Genomic DNA, 24,515 nt, shown 5'->3' with positions numbered 1-24,515 from the left:
TTGGCTTTATTACCTCTTTTTATAATGAAAGTATTAATAAAGATTGGGTAATGGGCCAGATGACTGAAACGAGAACCTTAATTCAGAGGTTCCTGTTTGTGTCTCTGCAGCCACCTCAGAACACACGCATTTGGTTTGCTCTGAGCCTGACCCTGTGCTTGCAGAAGTCTCTGCAGTCGGACTTGAGAACTGCAATTGTGGGAGAGTTCAGTGCATTGCTTCTCCTCATCTTGGGTAAGCAGTTGCTTTTTATTTCTTAAATAGTGATTTGAACTTTTCTCTCTCAGAAGAAGGCTGGTTCTGAAGGTTTTAATTTAATGGCAATCCTTTTGTATCTCGAGGCCACAATCACAGAACTCTCGATCTGTGGATCGAGGAGGACTGTCATAAGGTAGTCTAGTGGGTGCAGTTTTCCTTTCTGTAGTGTAGAGTCACTTGTGATCCCCAGAGAAAAGAGGAGTAAGATTTTCTGTTAATAAAAGAGTAAATGATGATGATGATGATAAGGCTTTAGCTTTTAACTTGCCTGTGGCTTTAGGTAGAGCTGTGACTAGCTGTCCTTGCGCTCATGGCAAGAGTCTTCTTTCGCTGTTTCTCTTCTCCCAATCCTAGATAGTCTAATACTTAACCATAAGAAGTGAGGAATTTAAACCTTCTACTTGAGCTAGGCTATTGTCCACACTTGTCACACCCTCTGCATAGCCCTGATCTCAGGAAAGAATGATGTAGAATGGTTCAGGTGTAACCTGGTCAGAAGGAGTGAGCAGGAATACTGACTTCCAAGGTTGTCTTCAAGTAAAGTGTTGAACAATGTGAACTAGACTGTGTTACCAGAAGCCGTGTAACCTGCCAGTCTGTATTAAATGGTCTTGGAAAGAAAGATGAGGACTTATTTTAAGAAGTTCATGATGCTTCAGAATGGTTATATGGACTTGTATACCTAAAAACATCTCAGACCCCAAAGGTACACAGCCATGTGTAAATTGAGGGAACATAGATAGCACTGTAGGTGGAGCAGGCTGTGTGAGTAAGGGAAGGCTGTGCAGTTGTGTTTGCTCAGTAGTTGGTTGTCGTTATTAGGGGCAAACACTTTTCTGAGACAGCACCTCTCTCTTGTCTTGTAATCTTGTGATATGTGGGGGTCATTTTCGCATTTTGTGTTGTAGTCTCATTGTCAAGAGTCTCTTTTCTGAAGATCTTTTCCTGTGTTAATTGTGCCAAGGATAACAGTTCCCCTACACGGTTAATAATAGGAAATCCTGATAGTTACCGCTCCCCAGGAGTGATAGAAGATATTTGCCAGGAATTATGAAAGAGGCATGAGCTCAGGTCAAAACGTTTGGCCAACGTGTGCTATAACTTACTATGTAGAATTATCTCAAAAACATCTGCTGAGGAGATAATTCAGTACGTAAAGAAGGAAGCAGGGTCGAAGTTGAGAATTCAAGTAGTGTATTATTATCAAGGTGCAGCTGAACTCTTTGATTGTATTTTTAAAGACTGAGATTCATTTTATATATAGTAAGTCCTCACTTAATTTCGTCCATAAGTTTTTGGAAACCGTGACTTTAAAAGAAACGATGTATACCAAAACTGATTTTACCATAGACTAATTGATATAAACAAGAGGAATTTCTGAATATTTGCCAACTAACTAGCAAATGGAAATTGAAACTTTACTAGAGTGTTTTTGGCCCTGTTAGGTGTTATTAATTCATGTGACAGGTGGTTGCTGGCGCTCAGCCTGGGGCTTACTCCGAGCTGGCACTAGAGATACTGGGGCATATAGTCAAAGGTCTTGGCCTCATGGAGCTTATAGTTTTGGAGGGGTGAGGGTGGAGAGCAACTTTAATCAAACAAGCACACAAGTAAATAGATAATTAAAAATTGTGACAAATGCCCTAAAGGAAAGGTAAATAGTACTATAAAAACATGTGCCTGGTTGGGCGGCCGGTTGGCTCAGTTGGTTAGAGTGCAGTGCTCATAACACCAAGGTCGCCCATTCGATTCCCACATAGGCTAGTGTGCTGCACCTTCTGCAACTAGATTGAAAAAAAAAACCCACAAAAAACAACAAGACTTGACTTGGAGCTGATGGGTCCTGGAAAAACACATGTTCCCCAATAAAAATATTAAAACAAAAACAAAAAACATGTGCCTAGGCACCTGACCTAGGAAGGGTGGTTCAGGAGAGGTTTCCCTGAGGAAATGACATTTAACTTGACATCTAAAAGATGAACAGTGAAGGGGGTAGGAAGACCATTTAGTTAGGGGGAGCAGATTAATCTTGTTTTGACAAATGAAGTTCAGAGAAGCTTTCCCCTAAAACATTGGTTACTTTCACAAATATGAAGGAGCAGTACAGTATAGTAAGAAGACAGGCTGTGATCCTGAATGCCTAGATCTGAATCCTCGCTCTGCCGTTTGGTGTGTGTTCTTAGGGCAAGTCACTTCACCAGTCTGTGCCTTAGTTTCCTCATCTGTAAAATCTCATAGGGTTATTGTGAGGATTGAGTGGGTTTAATATATAAAGCACTCAGACAGTAGCCGGCATATAACCTTGTCTGGTCCGATCCTTTAATATTGAGGACAAGGCCCTGGTAGACTTAGTGATTTCCCAAAGAGTAAAGAATTAGTTAATGGAAGGTCTTACCTGGGAAGAGAATTTTTTAAACATTCAATTCAATGCTTTTTTTCATTAAATCATTGCTGCTTTACTCATTCACACAGTTCTAATGGTGCATTTGTGTACTTGGAACTGGAAATGGGTATCTTTTATTCATCAGATTGTTTACACATTTCTTAGAATGTGTTTGAAAATGGTTTGGGTGTGGCTTTGAGTGACTTGAGTTTGGTGACTAGATTCAGAGTCTGGTAGGGTCGCTGATTTCCTCTTAGAATCAAGTGGTGTAGTTGCAGGATCTCTAAGTTGATTTTAATTTGATGGTCATATTGGCAGCTGTCAGCATTTATCCAGTGGATGCCAGGCACTTTACTGGTACTGTAGCACAGGCATGGGACACGTAAATAAGGCGTGTATGGTCCTGCCCTTGAGAATGTAGACTTCATGGGGTTGGATTAGACGTGCAAATCAATTACTTCTCCATGCAAATGGTACACTGGGGGACGTATGAGAGCTGTTTTCTGGGCAGAGGAGGGAGAACAGTCCTGGAGAATTCATCCAGAATGTGAGAGGGATCGCAGCTGTGCCAGATATGATGTGTTCAAGTTCTGACACGCCATAAAGGTAGCCCTCTATCATGCTTCCTCATGTATGTGTGGGTGAGGTGTGTCATGGAACAGGAATAGGGCCTTGGCTACCTTGGGAGAGGTCTGTGTTTTCATTAGATGTACTTATGCTTGTACATCTAGCAAACTGCACGTGACTTTTGGTATATCTGAGTCAGTGTAGTTACTATTTACATTGTTGTGATGGGATTCAAAAATTAAAACTTAAAAGTTTCCAGTTCATTCTGATTTGTCATTTGCCATTCTTATTAAGGTCGACACTCAGAACCTAAAATCTTCCCTGAAAGCTGCAAACTCTATTTCCTATCTGACTTTTAGGTTATGGAAAATAGGATCTCATGTGGTAATGCTTTCTGTCTTTCAAAGGACTGTGTATATAATGTGATGGCTTGGTGCGATGTCGGAGGGATAGTGGATGGGGGCATGGGGGGAGGGGGGTCCACAGTGTGAGGGATATAAATGATGAACGTCAAAGGACTGTTATTTACTTCATTAAATTTTATCCTTGCATTATTATGCCCATGTTATAGATAAGGAAACTGAGGTTTAGCAGGATCAACTGACTTCTCTGCATAAGTGGGACCGAGGGTAGGACCTTTTTAAGCAGTTTGATCCTGATTTTTCAGATGGAAGATTTTGTTGATTAGAATACAGGTAAGGAATCTTTTAAGAAATCATTTTGTTAATAAATTAAAATGGCCACCATTTTCCATCAGAGCTGGGTAGGGTACTGTGATGTTAATGCAGAAAGAAGAACCTAGCAGGTCTGAGGTGGAATTCCTCCAGTGGCAGGATGTTGGGGGTGCAGGGATCATATCATGGCTGAAACCAGCCAGAGTAATAGGTAGGAATGCAGGGCTGGTTGAATTGTAACTCCTTGGAGTTAGGGTTCTTCTGTTTCGTTAGGAAAATTGCGGGGCACTGTGTAGAACATTGATTCCTTTCCTCGGAGCTGATAGCTGCAGTGAAATTAATACCACAGAGATAACATGGATGGTCATTTAAAAAATACTTTTGCCCATGCACAGCCCATTTCTCATTCGACCCATGTGCTGCCTTGCCTAAAAAGTTTTTACAAAGAAGAAAAAAAGCTCACCATGACCTGTGACGTTTCATATGGCTTCTTTGTGTCATAGAGCTTGGTGAATGCCTTAACTGAATTTTAAAATTTCCTTATTTGTGTATCTTCTTTCCCACATGTCCTGAATATTCTTCATATGTTTAAAAGCACTAATTTTACTTTAGTATGGAGAGAGAGGTAAAAATTTCAGGCTGAGTATCCTGTAATCTTTTGTTTATGTGAAACTCTCAGGTTGTAGAATGTCTAGCGTTGTCATCTCAAGGGTATCTGGGAATTATTTGCTTTTTTTCTCTTGAAAAGCAACTTTCATTTAATCTTCCCTTACAGCTAATCTAAAGGAGCCCCCAAGTGACTCTCCCAACACCACTCTGTTTTGTTTCATCATAGCATCTGCTGTTTTATTATTCATTCATTTGCTTCTTTTTTCCTCTACCCCCCCCTCGCCCCCACCACCCTCCACAAACTACGTGTGAGCGGGACCTTCTCTTTCTCGTTCAGTGCCGCATCCCAGAACTTCAGGCACAGGCTGGCCCATGGGGGGACTCGCAATTGGTTTGTCAAATTCTCTTCAAACTAATTTCTGATTGTTTGCTTTTATCTTAAGATTGAAAAATTGAGATCAACATGCTTTGCCCACCGAAACTCATCCTGATGTCAGTGTTACTGGGTAAGTGGAAGCCAAGAGATGGCGGGGGGTGGGGATGGGGTGCGGTAGGGGAGCCGTATTCCACTTACCATAAGTCTCATGCATTTTCAAAAGCCAATTTTGTGTATTTTCACTTCCCTTTGGTTTGTTGAAAACAGAACCCCTAACCTGGAACTTCATGGTTTTGTTAAAACAGTTGTTTTGCTAAAACAGCTGTTTTAGAAGCCATGTAGCAGACTCTTTGTTGGAAAGCTGAATATTCCCCTTCTCTAGTAGAAGCAGAATGCCTTTGGGTTCTTACTGGGTGTTCTAGGGCCCTCCCTCTGGTACCCCTGCACTTTAAATTGTCATCTTTGAAACCCTTAGCTAGTCTCAGATCAGGAAATGAAATTACCAAAGAAAGTCCCAGAATCCCTGCGATTGTTTTCATGCTTTAGCCATGCCAGACTTTTTGTGGTTCTTCCAGTGCACCGAGCTCTTTCCCAATTGGGGTGGTTTCTTTTGCCTGGAACCTTCTCTCCCCACCTTACCCTAGCAAGGCTGCCTAAGGCTTCCTTATGCTTCAGTTTCCCCCTTAAGCTCTACTTCCTTCTAACCAGCTGTTCTGTGTCCTCAGACCACCCAGGTTGGAGTCTCCTGTTCAAACGTAACCTAAATGCTCAGGGCTGCTTTTTGTGCTCATTGCTCATCTTCACTTCTTACCAACTTTTTCCTTCTCCCTCCCCTTGTTTTTCTCTTTATTCCATGGATATATATCTCTGTAAGAAGAATAAATTAATTAGGTACTTTGCCTTCATAGCTTTTTATTTTTCTCTTTATTGGTGCAAACTGGCTCAGCAAAGTACAAAAAAAAATTGCCTTTGCTCTACATAGTTCCAGGCAACATAGAGAGGATGTGCTTGCAACTGTGCGCGCACACACGGAAATGACGTGTGTTAGAGGTTAGAGAATGTTTTTCATAATTTCAGAGGGTTTTTAGATATTTTCTCAGAGCTCTGGGAAGCAGCCTACAGTTTTTTCCCCCTTTTCTCCAGAGTTAACAATCCAACCCTGTATGCAATGGCTTGGTGGCATCAAGTTTTATACTTCTTATGGGGAGGTTTTCCTCCTTTAGAAAGTCTCATTTTCTTCAGCCATTTCTCTACAAAGGTTACCTGTCAGGTAAACATTTTTTTTCACTTTGGTTGCTGCTCTTTCTCACAAACCTTCACTTAGTTCTACATATAACACGCTTAATCTTAAATTAAATTAGCTTCATGTACGTGTAACCACAGTAAAGTTGCTCAGTTCTTCCTGACAGGAAAATTCCAAATCATTTTTGGAGCTAATTTTGATTTCTTTCAAAATAATTCCTTCCAAAGAGTTTAGAGTTCATGTTTTCTTTTACATCTTCCCTACCGTGTGTGCCTGCTGTTGGGCAGGAAGTTAACATTCTTCTCTCAGGGCAACAGCTTGGATGAAAAGACTGGCACTGTTTTTCCCATATGTGTTCACTTGGCTCTTCTTTGATATAAACTGGCCAGCATCTAAGCATGTTTTTCTTTACGTTGTTGTCTCTACATAGAGCCTATCTTGTGAAAACAGAAATATCCACATAATGGTTTTCTCTTTTAGTGAAAAGAGAAATTACTTGAGCAATGTACAGATAGTAGAGTGGTACCACGCATGCAGACACCTAGAGGCTGAAAAGCCAGGGCTGTTGGCAAAGCTGGAGGGGGTGGTGGGGAGAAGGCAAATAAATACAAAGGAAATTCAAGGGAAGAGCTGTGCTCTGTATTGGCCTAATTACAAGGAGCTGCACTACAGCCAGAATCAGCCGGCAAACTCAGTGATAAGCTTTTGTACAGGAACTAAAGAAAAAGAAAAGAGGAAGGAAGCAAATATATCTGTGAATTGGCTTTTCAGGTAGGGAACTGGTGGGAAACTAAAAGCAAAAGATATGCCAGTTCCTGTTTGTGGGGTGTCTAAATATATGACCTGAAAGGAGAGACTTCAGGGTTTCTCTTCATTCTATAGAAAGGAGATTAGGGGGAGGAATTCTGGGAAAGGAGAAGAGACTAGCCAGGAGAATGGGACCAGTTAGCATTTATGTAGTGTGAAGATTGCAGAGCCCCCGGTTTGAGCCATGTGAGGAACTGGAGGGCATTTTTCTTACCCTTGGGAATGCCACACTGGTGTGAGTGAAGGGCTTCTGTCCGTGTTGGATCTTCTAGGGAAGGAAGGCGTACAGTACTTGGTGATTAATACTGATTTTTGTTGTTGAAGATATTTGTCTAAATGATGTCTCCTCTTGCCTTTGACTTCTGTAGATTATTCATTGGGCCTGAAAGACTTGATTGTTTCCTCCCTTGAGCTAACAGTCCACGTGGGTAATTCAGCCCTGATGGGATGTGTTTTCCAGAACACGAAAGAGAAACGTGTGACCAAGGTAGACTGGATGTTCTCATCAGGAGAGCACAGCAAGGTAAAAAGAAGGAAGCATTATTGTGTATTAGAAGCCCTTGGCCAATGGTGTCAGGACGGTATGGGGAGAGTGAGAATTAGGTCTTCAGGTGCCATAGGGTGGTGTTGCAAGTGCTTGGCTCTAGAGCTTGTCAGAACTGGGCTTCTTCTCAGCGTGGACTCTGGGCTGTGGAATCAGCTGGACAAGTTATTCAACCTCGTTGAGCTTCCGCTTCCCCATTTGCTAAGGTGTAGGTGAAGGTAATTATAATAATGGTGATGCTTAGCTTTCAGGTCATTTAGAAGCTAATGAAAGACATGCACAGAAAGTTCTTTTAGTTTCTTTTCTCAATTTCTGCCCTTTGTAGAGTAATATAGGTGCATGGGAGGGGTGAGATGGTGAGAAAGCATTGGTCTAGATAGAAGGGTTATGGACTCAGCATAAGAATGATGTAACAGTAGTAGGTTTGGGGGTGGGAGAGTGGGAGGGAAAGAGATTCTTTCAGTGTTCTCCTGCTCCATTTATATGCTGGGGAATCTTCCCTTTCTCCTTAGCAACTGCTTGATTGTTGGCATTAGCACACGCAGCACAGCTGAGCGAGGGTTTGGTGGGAGCTCTTTGAGGCACGGACAGCACGTTAAGCCTCACCAGGGATTTTGCGGAGATACTCTTTTGTAAAATATGTCCTAAGTAATGTGTTACTAACAGTAAGGTCGCAATGTTTGCAAATGAAATATTGTTTCTGTAGTTTAGAACATGTCATCCCTATAATGCTACTGTCAGACTTTTATTATTATTTATCCAAGAGGGCTATTCCCATGGTGTAAGTAGAAATAAGAATTCCCAGGGCTCCCCCTCCCAGCCTGTAAATCACTTCCTGTTGCTGACTCCTTTTCATGTCTCATGATATGTGCTGGCTAGAGGAGGGCTGTCAAGAAAGGAGTGACAGCCAAAATGCTGGTAATTCTCCCAACAGCCGGCCAGTGTGATTGCATCATGCCTCTGAATGCCATCTAATCTGTGGGCCATGGCTGAAGATGGGGTGAGGATGGGAGGTGGTTTTCAAAAGTTATGAGTTTGAATCCCCAGAGTGATCTTCAGAGTAGGAGTCACATTTTACCTTAAACTGTTAGAAATGAAAATGTGTGGACCATGTTTCTCCATTTGTCTTTGTATAAATGAGCCATAGAACCTTGTGCAAGTTAGAATAAGCTTGGCACATGATTATTATTAACTGGGTAACATGTACTTTGTGATCACGATGGTGATGACGATTATGCTGCCTCCACAGAACAGGGTCTTTTGAATCCAGATTCCTAGGTGTGCTGCCACTGACTTGAGATTTTCCCCGATGTTGTGTTATCCTCCAGGATGATTACGTGCTATACTATTACGCCAACCTCAGTGTGCCCACGGGGCGCTTCCAGAATCGCGTGAGCTTGGTGGGGGACATCTCACGCAATGATGGTTCTCTCCTGCTCCAAAATGTAGAAGAGGCTGATCAGGGAACGTATACCTGTGAAATTCGTCTTGAAATGGAGAGCCACGTGTTCAAAAAAACAGTGGTGCTGCACGTACTACCAGAGGAGCCCAAAGGTACGTGAATGCTTGCTTAGAGAACGAAGAAGGAATAGGAGGTTTGATGTACAAAGGGGAAAGGGAACAGGTTTTTGTGAGTAAATGCCAGCCTTTGGGTTCAATACTTAACACAGAGTGAGTCCTCAAAAAATAGTGCTCTTTAAATAAAAATAATGATGATTATTACTTTATTATTCCTTTAAGCACATTTCATCCTCTTGAAAATTCTGTGAAGGAAGTACTGTTCGTTTCATTTTACAGATGAAGTAACGAGGCTTAGAGAGGTTAAGTGACTAAGGACCCCTATTTATTGAATATCATGTCCAGTAGTTGAACCTTGTCATCTCTGACAACAAAGTCCATGTTTTTTTTACCATACCCTGATACTTCGTATCAGTTATCCACATTGATGACACGTCCATATTTTTCGGGTACCTATGTTAGGTGTTTTGGGGAATATAAAAGAAATGAGCAGATTTCTCTAACATCTTTGGTTCTCATTTTCCCATTTATAAATGGAAGGAGTGACATGAGTAGATTGGTGCTCATGTAGAACCCTCAATGTCCAAGGAACCAGGTAGGCCACACAAAGGGTGAGACTGGGGGTGGGGGAGGGTTTGATAGATGAGCTAGTCAGGTACGACCTCAGGCTTCCACCTCCACTGCAACCAAAGTCCTTTATCATTGTCCTGTTTGATTCATTGGGCTTCCAGGTAAGATTTTGTGTGAAGGAAGAATTCTGCTGCTTTAAAAAAGTTTGAGTACAGTGCCAAAGGGGCAATAGATTTGGGGAGGAGGGTTATCACTTTGTGAGGGGTGAAATGTCTAACTATTACATCGTTTTGTACACCTGAAACTAATAACTGGAAAAAAAAAGTTTGAAAAGCACAGAATTCAATACATTCTTTAAAAGTGTGAGATAGAAGGAAAGTCTGTGTCCTCAGGAGAGCTTACAGTCTAGTTAGGGAACTCAAGTCTGGATCCCCTCCTCCCCACCACCCAGTTTAGGTCCACTCTTTTAATAAGCTCCTTTGGAGCTCCCTGTCCTCCCCTTTGGTGATACTCATCATACCTGCTCAGTTGCGTCTTCCTGTTTGCCTGGGTCTGTGTTCTTTGTCTTCTGACCAGCCCTGGGCACAGAGCCTGGCACAGAGTAAGCAATCAATAAGCATTTGTTGAATGAATGAAATTCTTGAATTAGTGTCCCTCACTTGAATTTGATTTCTAAAAAATGGAGTTGTAGAAGGTAGCCTCTGGTCTCCCTCCTAATTTTTTCTACTGTTTCTCAATTGGCATGTTTCTTTTGATTCCAAACCTGTGGTTCTCTAGGAAGAGGAAATGAATCAGCTGCCTGTGTTCCCAAGGATTATCTTGGCGTTACTCTGCCTTCTGTTTTGTCCTCTGATGCCATGTCCAAAACACTTGTCCACACAAGCATAGCCTACAAAATGGATGCCTTTTCCTGCTTGGAAGAGACACAGAGGGAAGAAGCCAAAAGGAGCTGATTTTAAGAGTTGAATCAATGGAAACAGGCTAGCACAAATTTAGGGGTGGTTATGTATTTTCCCAGTAGCTGGTGGAGCACCTTGTATTTATTTTTCCCTCTAGCCAGAGTGGGAATAGATCCAATTCCTAACAATTCGCCTGGTGGCCAGTGCAAAGTTGTCCAACTTGCTTGCTGGAGGTTGTCTCCTCCCACGTGAAAATTCTATTTGTGCAGCCATCTATAATTTTCTTTACAAAATTTACCCTTCAGATTATAATTTTTTTTTTTTTTTTTTTTTTTTTTTTTTGTTGAGAGCCCACTGGCCCATGTGGGAATCGAACCGGCAGCCTTCGGAGTTAGGAGCATGGAGCTCTAACCGCCTGCGCCACCGGGCCGGCCCAGATTACAATTTTTTTGATTCTACTACTTTAATTCGTTTTATCATAGTTCCTAGTTAAATACTATAGACAATATTCTTACAAATAAAAATAATACTAACTTCCTGTGCTTGGCTCTGGAATCAGCCATCCTTCCACTTATGTGAGGTGGTACAGTGTAGTGAGTGAGAAAGCTTGGGCTTTGTTTTCACTCAGGCCTGGGTTTGAATTCAAGCTCTATGTTTTATTGGCCATGTGGCTTTGGTCTCTTTCACTTTCTTCCTCTGTAAAATGGGAGTGTAATAGTGCATATCTCAAAATGTTGTAATGACTAGCTAATATAGTATGTACAAGGTGTCTGGTGTATTGAAAGGACTCAGAAGGTTTAGTCATTATTATTACACTTAAAAAATAGAGTTCAGTTTTTAATGTGTTGATGGAATTTGAGGGTGTTTCCTTCTCTACTGGTATTCTTTGGAGTGAATTTTTATTACTTTCAAAATAATACCCTCTATAGAGTTTTGAGTTCATAATATTTTCTTTTGCTTCCCTCCCATTACGCATTTCTCCTGCTGGGCAGGAAGTTAATGTTCTCCCAAGGAAAAATTTAGATGAAAAGGTCAGCTTATGCAGTGTGTTTGTTACTACATGAGCTTTGCTTAATGATATTTTTGAGGGAACTTTGCCCAGTTAAGACCTAGGCTTGAGTCTACCTAAAATACCATCCTGCCTTTTATTTTTTAGTTGACTTTGTGGTTGATTTGTGTAGAGCATTATTGAAGAAAATCAGAAACATCTAATTGTTTTCATTTTCAAGGACCTCTTGAAATAACTTATGCAATAAACATATGATGAGGTCAGCTGCTTATACAAATAAGCAGAAGGAAGAGCGTAGGACTTAGAAAGCCAGAAGAAGGGAGAGAGGGATGGGGAGAACTGGGGGATTGAAACAGAAAGAAAAGTCAGAGGAAAGCTGTCTATTGTCTTGGCTTAATTAGCAAGGAGTCCTGTGACCTGTTCTGTAGCCAGAACTGTTCTAAGCAAGTCCTAAGACAACTTGTAAAAAGAATAAAAGAAGTGAGGAAAGTCACCATGATTCAGTTTTTCAGTTAGGAGAGCCAGGGGTTATATATAAGAATGAGAGGTATATAACTTTCCACTTCCTGTTTATGTTAAGCAGATGTGGGTATCTAAGTAGGTGAACAGAAAGTGGTGGGCTTCAAGATTTTCCGTACTTTCATTAGTATAAACTTGAAGTGGAGTTTGGGATCATGGAAAAAGTTATGGAAAAGGGAAGGGAGAAGGGAATTAAAGAGGACCAGAAAGTGTTTATTTTAGTATGAAGACAACAGGAGCTCTCAGACTTGATGTATGTAGGTAACTAGAGGGTATTCTCTTACCCTCAGAGTGTCTGTTGGTTTGAGTGAGAGGCCTCTGAGTCCCTTGTCCATATAGGATGATCTGTGGAAAGAATGTGTCCAGTATTTGGTGTTAACATTTATTTTACTGTTGAGAATGTTTGGCTAAATATTATGTCTTCTAGAAGTTCTTTGGCTTCTATAGATTATATCTTGGGTTTGACTTGATTTGTCATTTTTTTCTCCCAGAGCTCATGGTCAATGTGGGTGATTCGATTCAGATGGGATGTGTTTTCCAGAGCACCGAAGAGAGACGCATGACCAAGGTAGACTGGATGTTCTCATCAGGAAAGCACGCCAAGGTAATGAAGAGGAACCTTCACTGTGTGGTAGAAGCCCTTGGCTGATGGTGTCAGGACAGTCGGGGAGAGGGAGAATCTAGGCACCAGGTCCCATGCGGTGGCATTGCAAGGGCTTGGCTCCGGATCTTGTCAGAACTGGGCCTTCTAACTCAGCTACTTGGCTGGGCAACTTTAGCTTCCTGATAGGAAAAACGACTCTAATGAAGATAATGAAGAAGGAGAAGGAGCAGGAGAAGGAGAAGAAAATGTATAATTTTTAGGGTAGTGAAGATGCATATATGAGATAAAAATTCCTTGATAAAAAATTTTGATAAAAATTCCAGCACCTATTCATTTAAGCATCTGCTATGCAGTGTAAGCCCCTGCCCTAATGGGGGACTTACAATCAAGATGGAGGGAGATAAAGCATTTGTATAAGACTTGACCACTGCATTTTAGTTTTTATCCTCTTCTCCCTTCTTCTCTTTGTAGAGTCCATGGAAGAATGAAGGGGATGATTTTTGTGGCCTAGCCAGGAAAGCTATGGGCTAGACATAAGAATGATTACATTCTTATTCTTATTTGGGTTATTTTTGTGAGTTTTCTTCTGTGCTCCATTGCCCCATTTATGTGATGGAGGGAATTTCCTCTGTCTTCATGGATGCTTCAGGTGTTGGAATTAGTAGATCCTGGGGGCCAGGGTGAGGAGTATTTCATGGAAACTCTGAAGCAATAAATAGTAAGTTTGTTCACTACACCGGTAGATGTGAAATATAAATAGAATAGAAGAATAGAAATATGTAGAATAGAAATATGGCATGGTGATTCACTTGTGGGTCAAGCTGTGGTGTTGTGAAGGACATCCCAAGTAACTCATTGTTAATAAAAGTAAGGTGGAAAGTTTATGAAAGTTTTAGCTTTTATACATTAAGACATATTCCAGATCATCCCTATAAAAAAAGTCATTTAAACTTACTTGATTCCTGGGGTGGCCGGTTAGCTTAGTTGGTTAGAGCATGGTGCTGGTAGCACCAAGGTTGCTAGTTTGATCCCTGCATGGGCCACTGTGAGCTGCACCCTCCTTAAATAAATAAATAAATAAATAAATAAATAAATAAATAAAACAACTCATTTAAAAAAAATTGCTTGATTTCTATATGCTGTCTGAGTGGGTCAGAAAGGGTGGTATCATGGCAGATTATGGGGAATTATATGTAGTCCCAGGAGCTTGTCATGCATTTAAATGTCATCCACCAAGTGAGTCACAACAGAAAATAGGATGAGAATTGACATTTTGACTTGTGAATTTGAATCACAAGAGACAAGAGGTTAGGGGCCAAGTCTTTCTATTCATTTTTGTGTCTATATACACATTTCTACTTCCTTTTCTTAAAAGCTGTTTAAAAAATAATGTTTACATCCCTTGATAAAAATTCCAGCACCTATTCATTTAAGCATCTGCTATGCAGTGTAAGCCCCTGCCCTAATGGGGGACTTACAATCAAGATGGAGGGAGATACACAGTAAAATAATGAAGAAATAAATGCTAACTACATCAGGTAGTAATAAGAGCTGTGGAGAACAAGAAAGCAGAGTCTTGTTGGCTGTTTTAACTAGGTGGCCAGGGAGGCCTCACTGACAAGGTGGCGTTTGAACAGAGGTCTGAAGGAAGTGAGGGAACGAACCATGTATATCTGGGAAGAAGTATGTTCCAGGTAGCGGGAGCAGCAAGCGCAAAGGCCCTGAGGCCAGTACTCAGGGAGCAGCAAGGTCACTGCGGCTGGAGTGAAGTGACCCAAGTCAGTGAGGGAAGAACAAGTAGAAGATGAAATCAGAGAGGAAAATGGGGTGGGGCATATCATGTACTTTTAGTAGAAATTGTAGGGTTTTGAGCAGAGGAGTAACATGATTTAACTTATGTTTCTAAGGATTCATCTGCTGAGAATAGACTGTATTTGGGAGTAAGTTAGGGAGACAAGTAAGGAAGCTCCTTGCAGGAATCCAGATGAGAGATGGTGGCTTGGACCCGAGTGGCAACCATGGAGGAGGTGAGATTTGGGATCGATTTTGCAGCTAGCGGTGGTAGATTTGCTGAGGGATTTTAGGTATGACTTGTTCAAGAAAGGAGGAGTTAAGGATAACTCTGAGAGTTTTAGCCTGAGCATCTGGAAGAAGGTGTTGCTATTTACCAAAACGGGATGGACCAGAATAAACTGGCTTGGGGGAAAAAACTTAGAGTTCCATTTTAGTCGTGTTTCAGATTTCCTATTGGAAATCAAACTGGAAATGTCATAAAAAGTAAAGGTGTACTTTTACTTCTTTTTACTGGCGAAGTGTAGAAAGTGAAAGCCCCTCATTCCCACTTTCCTCGTCCCTCTCTTCAGATGGAACAGTTGTTCATAGTTTGTTAGCATCCTTCACAACTACATATGCCTGCACGCATGTGTGTGTTCACACCTTCATATTATCTAATACTTTCCGATAATACCATTAATACCTGCACATTCAGGGCCTCTCAACCTTCCCCACGCTGCCCCACCCCCAGTCCTTGCAATCTCATACGTTTTGCCTTTCCCTTCTAGGAGGAGATTGTGTTGCACTATTACGCCAAACCCAGCGTACCTGTGGGGTACCCTCAGAACTGGGGCAGCTTCCAGAACCGTGTAAACCTGGTGGGGAACACTGCCCGCAATGATGGCTCCATCATGCTCCAAGGAGTGAAGGAGTCCGATGGAGGAAGCTACACCTGCACTATCCACCTGGGGAACCTGACATTCAGAAAGACCATTGTGCTGAAAGTGAATTGGAAGGAGCCCCAAAGTATCTCATTTTTATTTAAAGAGGGAAGAGGGACCTCATAGCTGGTTGGCATGGCCAGGACTAGGGTGAGACCCGAAAGGCTTTTCAGGTACAAAATTAAAGGAGGCATCACTCGCAGGTGATGCACGACCCTGAGAGTGAGGCTTCTTTAAATCTGGTGCCCTGGAAACCTTGGTTGCCTCATCCCAGTTCTGGCCCTCCTGGTAGGTCAAGGGAAAAGGAGCCAATATTTAGTGAACACCAGCCCTCTGCCAGACCTCACTCATTGCCAGAGCAATCTACCAATTTAAAGATAGAGAAGCTCAGAGGTGAATTGGAGTTGATGTTCAAAGTCATTTTTACTTAGCTTCAAAGGAGAGGCTGTATGCTCTGTAGTAGAGGAGAAAATGATCCTGAGCTGGTGAGAGATAGCAAAGAACAGAGAGAAAACAGGAAGGGACCAGAACCAAAAATAGAGGTTTTCTGATCAAAGGTTCGTATTCTGGCAAACACTGTGCATTGAGGCCAGAGTGTAGAAGAATAAAGACTCAATTGTGTTGACTGAGAGTGGTGGATAAGTGAGGGGTTAAAGTTAAATCATAACCCAGTTAACAGTCAGGCTGTGGCCTGTGGACTTTGCTTTTCACTGGGGTCCTCAGGGGTTGGCTGTGGTGGGTTGGGGGCAGGGATGGGGGTGAGGGTGGGACACACCTCAGTCCCTTTGACCAGAGACTTAGGTCTGTGGAGGCACCTTCTTGTTGATAGCCAAGAGTCCCAGCTGGACAGGCAAGCAGGACAAATGGGTTTCTTCACTCTCAGAAATCTTGTCTCCATTTCACAGACAAAATGCAAGCCATTAGTGGGAGCTCATTCAACTCCCAAGCCCTCCCTGCCCACAAGCATGCCTGTATCTACCCCCGCCTTTCTCTCTGGCTTGCTGTCCTCAGCTCCCTTCTGCTTGGGCTCATCGGAACCCCTGTGCTCAGGTGCATTCTCTTCTCCTTCTCAGAAACCTCACAACATGGCTTTTGAAGCTCTCATTTTCCATTGGTTTCTACCATTCAGCATATATTAGGTTGGTGCAAAAGTCATTGCGGTTTAAAAGGTTAAAAATAATTGCAGAAACTGCAATTACTTTTGCACCAACCTAATCAATATGCTCAACTCTTCTTACCTGTGTCCTTGTCTATTCTAGCTCTCATCCTATATCTTCTTTTTTCTTAAAACAGCTTTATTGAGCTACACCTCACGTACCATACAGTTCACCCATTTAAAATGTACAACTCATTGCTTCTCAGCCTTTTGGCTAAGATCGAGTGTAAAATGTACAACTTAGTGGTTTTTAGTATGTTCAGAGTTGTGCAACCTTCACCACAATCAATTATATATTTCTTGACATAGCCAGATAGCTTGCTAAAGGGCTGTGTGGGGTGTCTGCTGTCTCATCTTCCATTAACTCCTCAGCGCCCTGCATTCTGGCTTCTGCTTCTTCGTCTGCTCCAGCTTAGGTCGCCTATGGTACTCTAACTGCACATCTGCAGCCTTCTTTACCTCAGCAGTATTGGGCACTATATTGTATACATATTCAATATATTCTATGGTGGACACGATTTATCTATCTTTATATATCTATATGAACTTCACCCACATATTCCGCAAACACTTCAAATACAACATGTCTAACCTCCCCCTGCATCTCTTCCCAGCCCATCTCCTCAATCTCACTTAACGCCATCATCATCCACAGTTATTCTAACTGGGTGCCTGGGAGTTGTACTTGAGTCTTCCTTTTCCCATGACCCCTAAACCAGCAGGTCGAGTCCTGTCATTTCTGCTACTGACTTTGAATCTGCCTTCTTTCCAGTTCATCACCACCACTTTAGTCTAGTTGTCTTTATTTCTGTCTTGGACTGTAGGCCTCTAAGTAGCCTCTGCTTTCATTCTTAACCACTGCTCATTCTTCATGCAGCTATCAGTGCCATCTTTCTAAATCACAAATCTGAACATTCTATTCCACTCCTTACAATCTTCAGTGGTTTCTCCATTGCCTACAGAAAAACAAAACAAACAAAACAAACAAACAAACAAACAAAACTCTGGTTGAGCTAATCAAGGTTCTTCATGACTTAGACCCTGTTCTTTAGCCTCATTCCCCACCACACCCACTAATGCAACTATTTCTAGTTTCTAAGAGCACCATCCTGTCAGGGTTCCAGACCTTGTGCATAATGTTCCCTCTGTCCTTCTCCATATTGTCTGCCCCCCAAACTTGATGTTTCCTTTAACTTTAGTTTCAGCTTAAACTTTAGAACTTTTGCTGACAAATTCTCATCTTCTGCTCCCCATGGAATTTGGTACCCTTTTCTCTGTGCCCCTCTGCTCCCCATATGGACTTTTATCATAGTACTCATCACAGTCTGTGGTTTTCTGTTTACCTGTTTGTTCTTCTCCTTGGAGGCAGGGACCATGCATTATTCATGTTTGTATTTTCCATGTCTGGTGATATCTGGCCCCCAGAAGGTCTTTGATGTATGTATTTAGAGTGAATTGAGGAAATGGGTGAAGGGTACCATATGGGTTGAAGTGCCTCAGAAGGCCATACTCAGTATCATGACCATGGGGCCGAGGGTTGTAGTATATGAGTAGATCCTTTTGAAAACAACCACTTTCCCATAGAAAGATCAGTAGCCTATAAGATGTCTATTATTTCTATGACATTTGGTAAATCACATTTTAAGACAGATTTGTTAATACAAAAGGAAATTCTATAGGTGAGATGTTATCCTCTTCTTCCACCCACCTTAATGTGTATTTTAACCGTAAGCCAGGGGATCAGACTTTGGTTCTCAATCTAATAGGGAAAGCTAGAGTCCTAGTGTTTTAACACTGGGTAGAGTCTGGCTTCTCCCCACACTTCCTGACCTGGTACTTGGTATAGAACTGGGGGAGCTCTCAGCTCTTTTCTGGAACATTGAGGCCCTCATTGCTTTTCTCTTTTCCCAAGCACCAGTGACTCCAGTAGTTCGCAGACCTGAGATCCTGGGCGGTGATCAGCTGGTGATCATTGTGGGGATTGTTTGTGCCACTATCCTGCTTCTTCCTGTTCTGATATTGATCGTTAAGAGGACCCACAGGAATAAGAGGTACAGGGCTCTCTCCCTTCTTGGGTTGGGAGGCTGGAGGTGCAGGACTGCCTCTAACCTGAAGTGGAAGAGAGTGATAGGGCCCTAACTGCCATTTTCACAGAAGGGGGTATTTCAAAATAGAATCATCTGTGGATGATGTCACATTAGACATCATCTGTATAGTGATCCCTGCCCCTTTGCTCCTGAAAGGCCTTTTACATTTCCATACCATCCTCATTCGCTTTGGTACAAATTACAAAGATTCCCAGCTCTTTCACAAAGGGTGGTCTAAATAGAGAATAATTAAAAGTATAAATCTTAAGCAAGAATTATAATGACGCCATTCAATGCCTGAGTTAAATGATTTTTGAATTATCCATAATATATGCTTCATATAGAAGCTCAGACCTTGAGGGCTGTCAGTGGCTTTATTTAAAAGACTACATTCTCATTATGACAGGCTGTTTTTGAATGGTTGCCCTCAAGTCCTAAATTATTTATTGTTGAAATGTGTTTTTAAAGGCTTAAATTTCATCAGTAGTTCTCCCTGTGTCTCAAAAATGCCCAGATGCTGTGACGTGGGCACTAGTGTTTCATTGGCTGTTGGCAGGCACATCCTTCACTGTACCCAACTGTTGATGAAATATGTTGCTAGGGCAAATGGACTCTTGTTGAAATAGTGTCAATGGGAAAGGGCTCCCACATATGACTTTTGAGTCTCCTTTCCCTATGGATGCTACAGAAAGTGCTTGTGCCTGCTACATTTGCACTTCTACTCCCCAGGGGATCTCTGACTTGGTTTTGACTTAGTTGGCTTCTCTGAGGGTCTTTGCTCTGAGCATGCTGATAGCGCTGCACCGAGAGTTAGACAACCTGGGTTTCATATCAGCTCACTTCCTGCCCTCTGGGCCTCAATTTTTCTCAAAATGAAGAGTAGTACTTCCAAGTCTACTAGTTTATTCTAAAGAAATAATCAGAATGATATGCTGAGATATGTGCATAAATATAGTCACTATAGCATTGATTATAATTAAAAATTGAGGGCCGGCCCGGTGGCTCAGGAGGTTGGAGCGCTGTGCTCCTAACACCCAGGTCGCAGGTTCAATTCCCACGTGGGCCAGTGAGCTGCGCCCTCTACAGCTAAGATTGTGAACAATCGTGAGCAGCCGGAGGTAGGCGTGAGCTGCTGTGGGCTACCATGTGCTGCCATGAGCAGCCGGTGGCCAGCGTGAGTGGCTGGTGGCCAGCGTGAGTGGCTGGTGGCCAGCGTGAGTAGCCGGCAGCCAGTGTGAGCGGCCGTGGGCTGCTGTAAGCTGCTGTGGGCTGCTGTGAGCTGCTGTGAGCAGCTGATTGACGACTGGCAACCGACTGCCTCAGCTGGGGGGCAGCGCAAGGCTCACAATACCAGCGTGGGCCAGGGAGCTGTGTCCTACACAACTGCACTGAGAAACAACGGCTTGAACCAAAAGGGGGTGTGTGGGGGGTGGGGGTGGGGGTGGGAGGTGGAAAAGGGGGAGAAAAAACACAAAATTGAAATCATCCTCAGTGTCTGTCAGAAAGGTGATGATTCAAAGAATCAATATTCCATTCAATGAATTACCACACAACGCTGCATGTATGTAATGACATGGAAAGATGTCCAATTCTATATTATAAAATATTGTAGTATGACCTCATGTTTATAAAAAAGAAAATTATGTGATATTTGTGTGAGTATACTTACACTTGCATTGAGAGAGATTTGGAAGGATAATTCTTAAATATCAATAGTGGTAATTTGGGATAAAGGGGAGGGTGGGTCTTGTGACGGTAGGGGTTTACTGGACCGTCAGCCTCCAGCTGTACATTTCTGTATTATGTGAATTATTTTACAATGAGGCTATACAACTTTATAATCAGAAAATACAATAAAAATATTTCTGCTTTGAGACAAAAAAAATACGGATTCTTTATTATCTTTCAAAACTCTACCTTAGGCCAAAAAAGGAAAAAAGAAAAAAATATTCACTCAAAATGCAGAAGGCAAATGGTCACGATATCAAAGGCCACGGGCCTGGAAGGGACCAGAGCTCAGTGTTTGGGATGTTTGTGGGGATAATTCAGTTTGGCCTCCTACTGGGAGAGACCAGGAGCCCTTCGGACTGGGTGTCTCACTGAGCTTCTGCTGCCCCCTGCTGGTGCAGCAGCATGTCCCCGTGCCCCTTTCTGTTCATTCACTTAGCAGTTTTGTAGACAGAAATGTAGAGTGACAATGGAGAAGTGGAAGCTGTTGTTCAGCCCAGACTAGTATCTCCAGAATGCCTCCTGTTCTCCACGAAAGAGAAGCACTTCTCAGACTTCAAGGTGAGCTAGGTAGGAGTCGAGAGAGAATAGTTCCTGCTCTACTGTGTCTCTCTCTTCACAAAGCTCTGTAGGGTCTCACGTAGGCAGTCCTTGAATATACACAGTACTCGCCAGTTAATTCCACATGCTTTTCATGCCTTGCAGTTCAGTGACTTCCATAGCCCTGGTAAAAAGCCTGGAGAACACCAAGAAGGCTCACCCAGAGGTAAGAGAAGAACTCTGCCATTTTGCCGTTGTGCCCAGTGAGGGCGAGGTGAATACTGCTCCAGTATCAAGGTGGTTTGTTATCATTCCTCTGTGACTCGTGTCTTACTCATAGTGATATCTCAGCATGTAGGCCAGCACCTGACACAGAGCAGGGGCTCGGGAAATCTGCATCCCTGGAATAAAAGCCCCCAAGGGAGTGAGTCAGGTGGGGCCAGCCCAGCATGGGCAGCATATCCTGGTTGGGCCTGAGGAAAGAGCACTAGATTTGGAGTCAGAAAGTCCCAGTTCAAGCCCAGCTCTGCCACCTCGTTGAGCCTCAGTTTTCTCATCAGTAAACCCAGGATAAGGACCAACATTTGCACTGTGGTATGGTTCCAATAACGTGATGATATGCAGGTGCTTCATGATCAGTGAGACACTGTGTAAATATAAGGGAGAATTATGATACATTCAGGAGTTAAGAGAAGGAGCTAAATATTAACATGAAATATTCAGGGACCTTTAGAAACACAGATCAAGAAGCACTTTTTCTTCCATGTTAGTTTGAGATGGAGCAATAAATAATTGCTGCTAGAGGCTGGAGAAATGGATTCATTTCCTTAAACTCATTTTTCTTTAACTTTAAAAAACCCCTCTTAGAATATTTACTTTTCCATCTTTTGGGCTGTTTGTGACCCAAGAGTAGGGTTTTCTCACAACACAGTGCAGGGGTCTCCAGAAGCCCAGGAATTTTTCACTGGATGACATTGCTTCCCCAGATAGTGTCAGCGACGGGAATCACAAAGTACCAGCAACTTCAGATGTTCAGCGGTTCAGAGAGGGCTGTCCCTACCATATAAACCCTCTGAAAGAGCTGATGGCAATTAGCTACTGCCTAATGCCAGCCATCCTGTCATGTCTCTAATTAGAAGAAAATAACCACAGAGTAGATCTAATTTGGCACGATAAGGACTCCTGCTGCTACCTAAACACCCATCAAACAAAGACTGTTTGGCTTTTGTGCAAAGAATTTGGTTCTTATGATAGTACTCTTTGCTGAAGTTAAATTTCTTAATTTGGGGGAAGACTGAGGACTGAATTATCATTATCTATAATACCCCAGCTCTGAATAACGCTCTGAACCTGCTGGTTTTGGTGATTGATGCCCTGCAAATAGTAGTAGATGGCCTTTTCTCTGGCATATAAGATCCACTGCTATAGAATCTGATGCTATTTATACCATTTTTTCCCCTTGTAGAAACATGTTTACTCCTCAATAACTACACACGAGGTGATCGAGGAAGAAGAATCAAGTGAAAAATCGGAGGCCACCTACATGACCATGGTGAGGATGATTCTGGGACCAGCTGAGCCAGGTGTCTGGAAGTGGGAGGAGCTGGGAAGACTATGGCAAACTTATGGGTGTGGGTGTGACTAGGTCATCTGGGGAGGTCACTCTGCTGAGGGCCGAGATTTTTCTAAGTAGTAGGAAAGTTAGAAACTGAAGCTCTGCTGGATAGGAGAGTAATCTCAAACTTGCCTTCATACCCAGTCTCGAGCATTAAGGGGCGTTAAAGGCTAGAGGTGATCGATTTAGTGGTGAAGTGAGGTACCTTCCCTGGGGATAGGCAAAGTGTCTGCCTCCTCAGTACAACCCTGGCTCAACACAGCCTAAGGAAGAGGGCACCATAGACCCTTGGGCAAGCGCTGTGTTGCAAGGGATTGTTTCCCTTTCTATCAAAGGTCCCTTCCAACTCTTAGATTTTTTTTTCCTGTGACTTATTTTGCATTGCCATAATCTAATTCAGCCAGGAAGCCTGCATGCTGAATTCCATACTGTACTTCTTTCTCTTGGCTAAACTCCCCAGGGAAATACAGCACCTAGAAAAGGCACCTGGAGTGTAGTGAGTAGGGGTGAGGACAAAAAGAGGGAGCTGGCAAGGGACATGACTAAGTATAGCTGGCTATGAAGGGTGCAGTGTTCTGCTGGGGTCAGGAAGGCTGGCCTCCTCTGTTTGTGGGGGTGGCTGATGGCTTGTGTTTGTTCCTGTCGCACCGGCATTAAGGACACATGACTCCCTGATGATTGCAGCAGAGAAAGACTCTGCCAGGGAAGTGTGAGATCAGAGACCTGGCCTGGTTCCACCCAGTGAAACAGTAGCTCCACTCTGAAATTGCAGTTGAATATAGTCCCCCCCCCCCCACATCCTTCTGCCGTTATTGCCCTGTGATACCATAGTAACTGCCAGGCCTCTGCCTGCCTCTTAGAGATCTGCTGGTCCAGCTGTACTGTGGCTGCTGCTGAGCGAGTCACACACCTGGGTGACACTGTTCGCAGGAAGTCTGTGAGCTACAGCTAATATAGGAGTGAATTGTCTTCAAAGCTGCCTTTCCCACGTTCAGTGCTGATGCTTGTGATTTAAACTCTGCAGAAAATAGCACCTCTGTCCTCTTGAAACGGATCCAATAAAGTGAGCGTGCTGAGAGGCCAGGGCCACAAACTCAAAGGCCTTCAGGGACTGGTCAGTTTGTTTTCAAACACTATGTGCCAAATCAAATAAGCCTGTGGATGAATTCTGCCCTTCAGGCTACTTGTTTGAGACCTCAGGTATAGAGGTGTTATCTGATAGGGAGCACGGGTTTTTTTTGTTGTTGAATTGAGTCAACTGACTTACAAGTGACTTACATGAAGGGGGCACCGTACTGTGTCCCCTTCTGGGGCTGTGTAGCACGGTGCTCAAGATCACGAGCTTTGACGTTGGACAGACCCCGCTCCAAATCCTGACTCTGACTTAGAATGATCGTGGGCAGCTAACTCAGCTTCTCTGAGCCTCAGTTTCCTTACTACCTCCTCGGTGGTGAGGACCCAAAGAGATAGTACAGGTGAAATTCAGAATTGGGCCAGATAGCCAGAAAGAGCTCAATGAGTGTTAACTATTACAGTTGAAATACTTTTTACAAATGTGTTTTGTTTGTTTCCTTTCTTCCCCTGCAGTACCCAGTTTGGCCTTCTCAGAGGTCAGCACCAAATAACTCACTTGAAAACAAGTCAGCTGGGGGAATACCAAAGACAAAGCAAGCCTTTTGAGAAGAAAGGAGAACTTCATCCTTAACAGTGGCAGAGACTCTCCTCTTTGTGTCCCAAGTCGCTGTACCAGTTATTGCAGAAACCCCCGTCTTTCCCAGTTGTCCTCCCGCCTCATTGGTTGGTCAGAGGACTGAAGATGGAGGCTTCGGAGCCTGGCAGAAATATGGGGCATCTCTGGAGGAATAGGCCCCGATGAGGGGAGCCTGGACTTGGTCCCTCTGGAGTGGGACACTGGCCATGGGGACCCTGGCTGAGCTGCCGCAGCGGCCTCAAGCACGCCATCAGATCAGACACTTGCTTGAACTACATTCTCTGTGCATGCGTTACTGGGACGAATCACGGCAGGAAAAGCCAACCCAAATGACTCCTTTGGCAAATTATCTCTTTTAAATAAATGTGGTTTGTGGAAATCATC

The 24,515-nt window shown here is 43.0% G+C and overlaps 1 protein-coding gene across 4 annotated transcripts in view; it reads left to right on the top strand.

The window, feature by feature from the left end:
- The window catches only part of JAML (junction adhesion molecule like), a 27,387-nt gene extending 2,872 nt beyond the window's left edge, over positions 1-24,515 (top strand). For 2 of the 4 annotated variants that reach the window (XM_081063822.1, XM_081063823.1), the window contains 10 exons: positions 111-234; positions 4,935-4,997; positions 7,286-7,440; positions 8,790-9,015; positions 12,468-12,580; positions 15,142-15,379; positions 18,363-18,501; positions 20,971-21,031; positions 22,271-22,357; positions 24,008-24,515. In XM_081063822.1, the coding sequence (XP_080919948.1) occupies positions 4,955-4,997; positions 7,286-7,440; positions 8,790-9,015; positions 12,468-12,580; positions 15,142-15,379; positions 18,363-18,501; positions 20,971-21,031; positions 22,271-22,357; positions 24,008-24,100 (1,155 nt within the window). In that variant the 5' untranslated portion in view covers positions 111-234; positions 4,935-4,954 and the 3' untranslated portion in view covers positions 24,101-24,515. Of the gene's footprint in view, positions 1-110; positions 235-4,903; positions 4,998-7,285; positions 7,441-8,789; positions 9,016-12,467; positions 12,581-15,141; positions 15,380-18,362; positions 18,502-20,970; positions 21,032-22,270; positions 22,358-24,007 lie in introns of those variants that run through there. The other 2 variants (XM_081063824.1, XM_081063825.1) reach the window with 2 other exon arrangements.

This window comes from Rhinolophus hipposideros (genome assembly GCF_964194185.1).
Source record: "Rhinolophus hipposideros genome assembly, chromosome: 10".
NCBI lineage: Eukaryota > Metazoa > Chordata > Mammalia > Chiroptera > Rhinolophidae > Rhinolophus > Rhinolophus hipposideros.
This window is presented reverse-complemented; position numbering and strand designations above follow the sequence as displayed.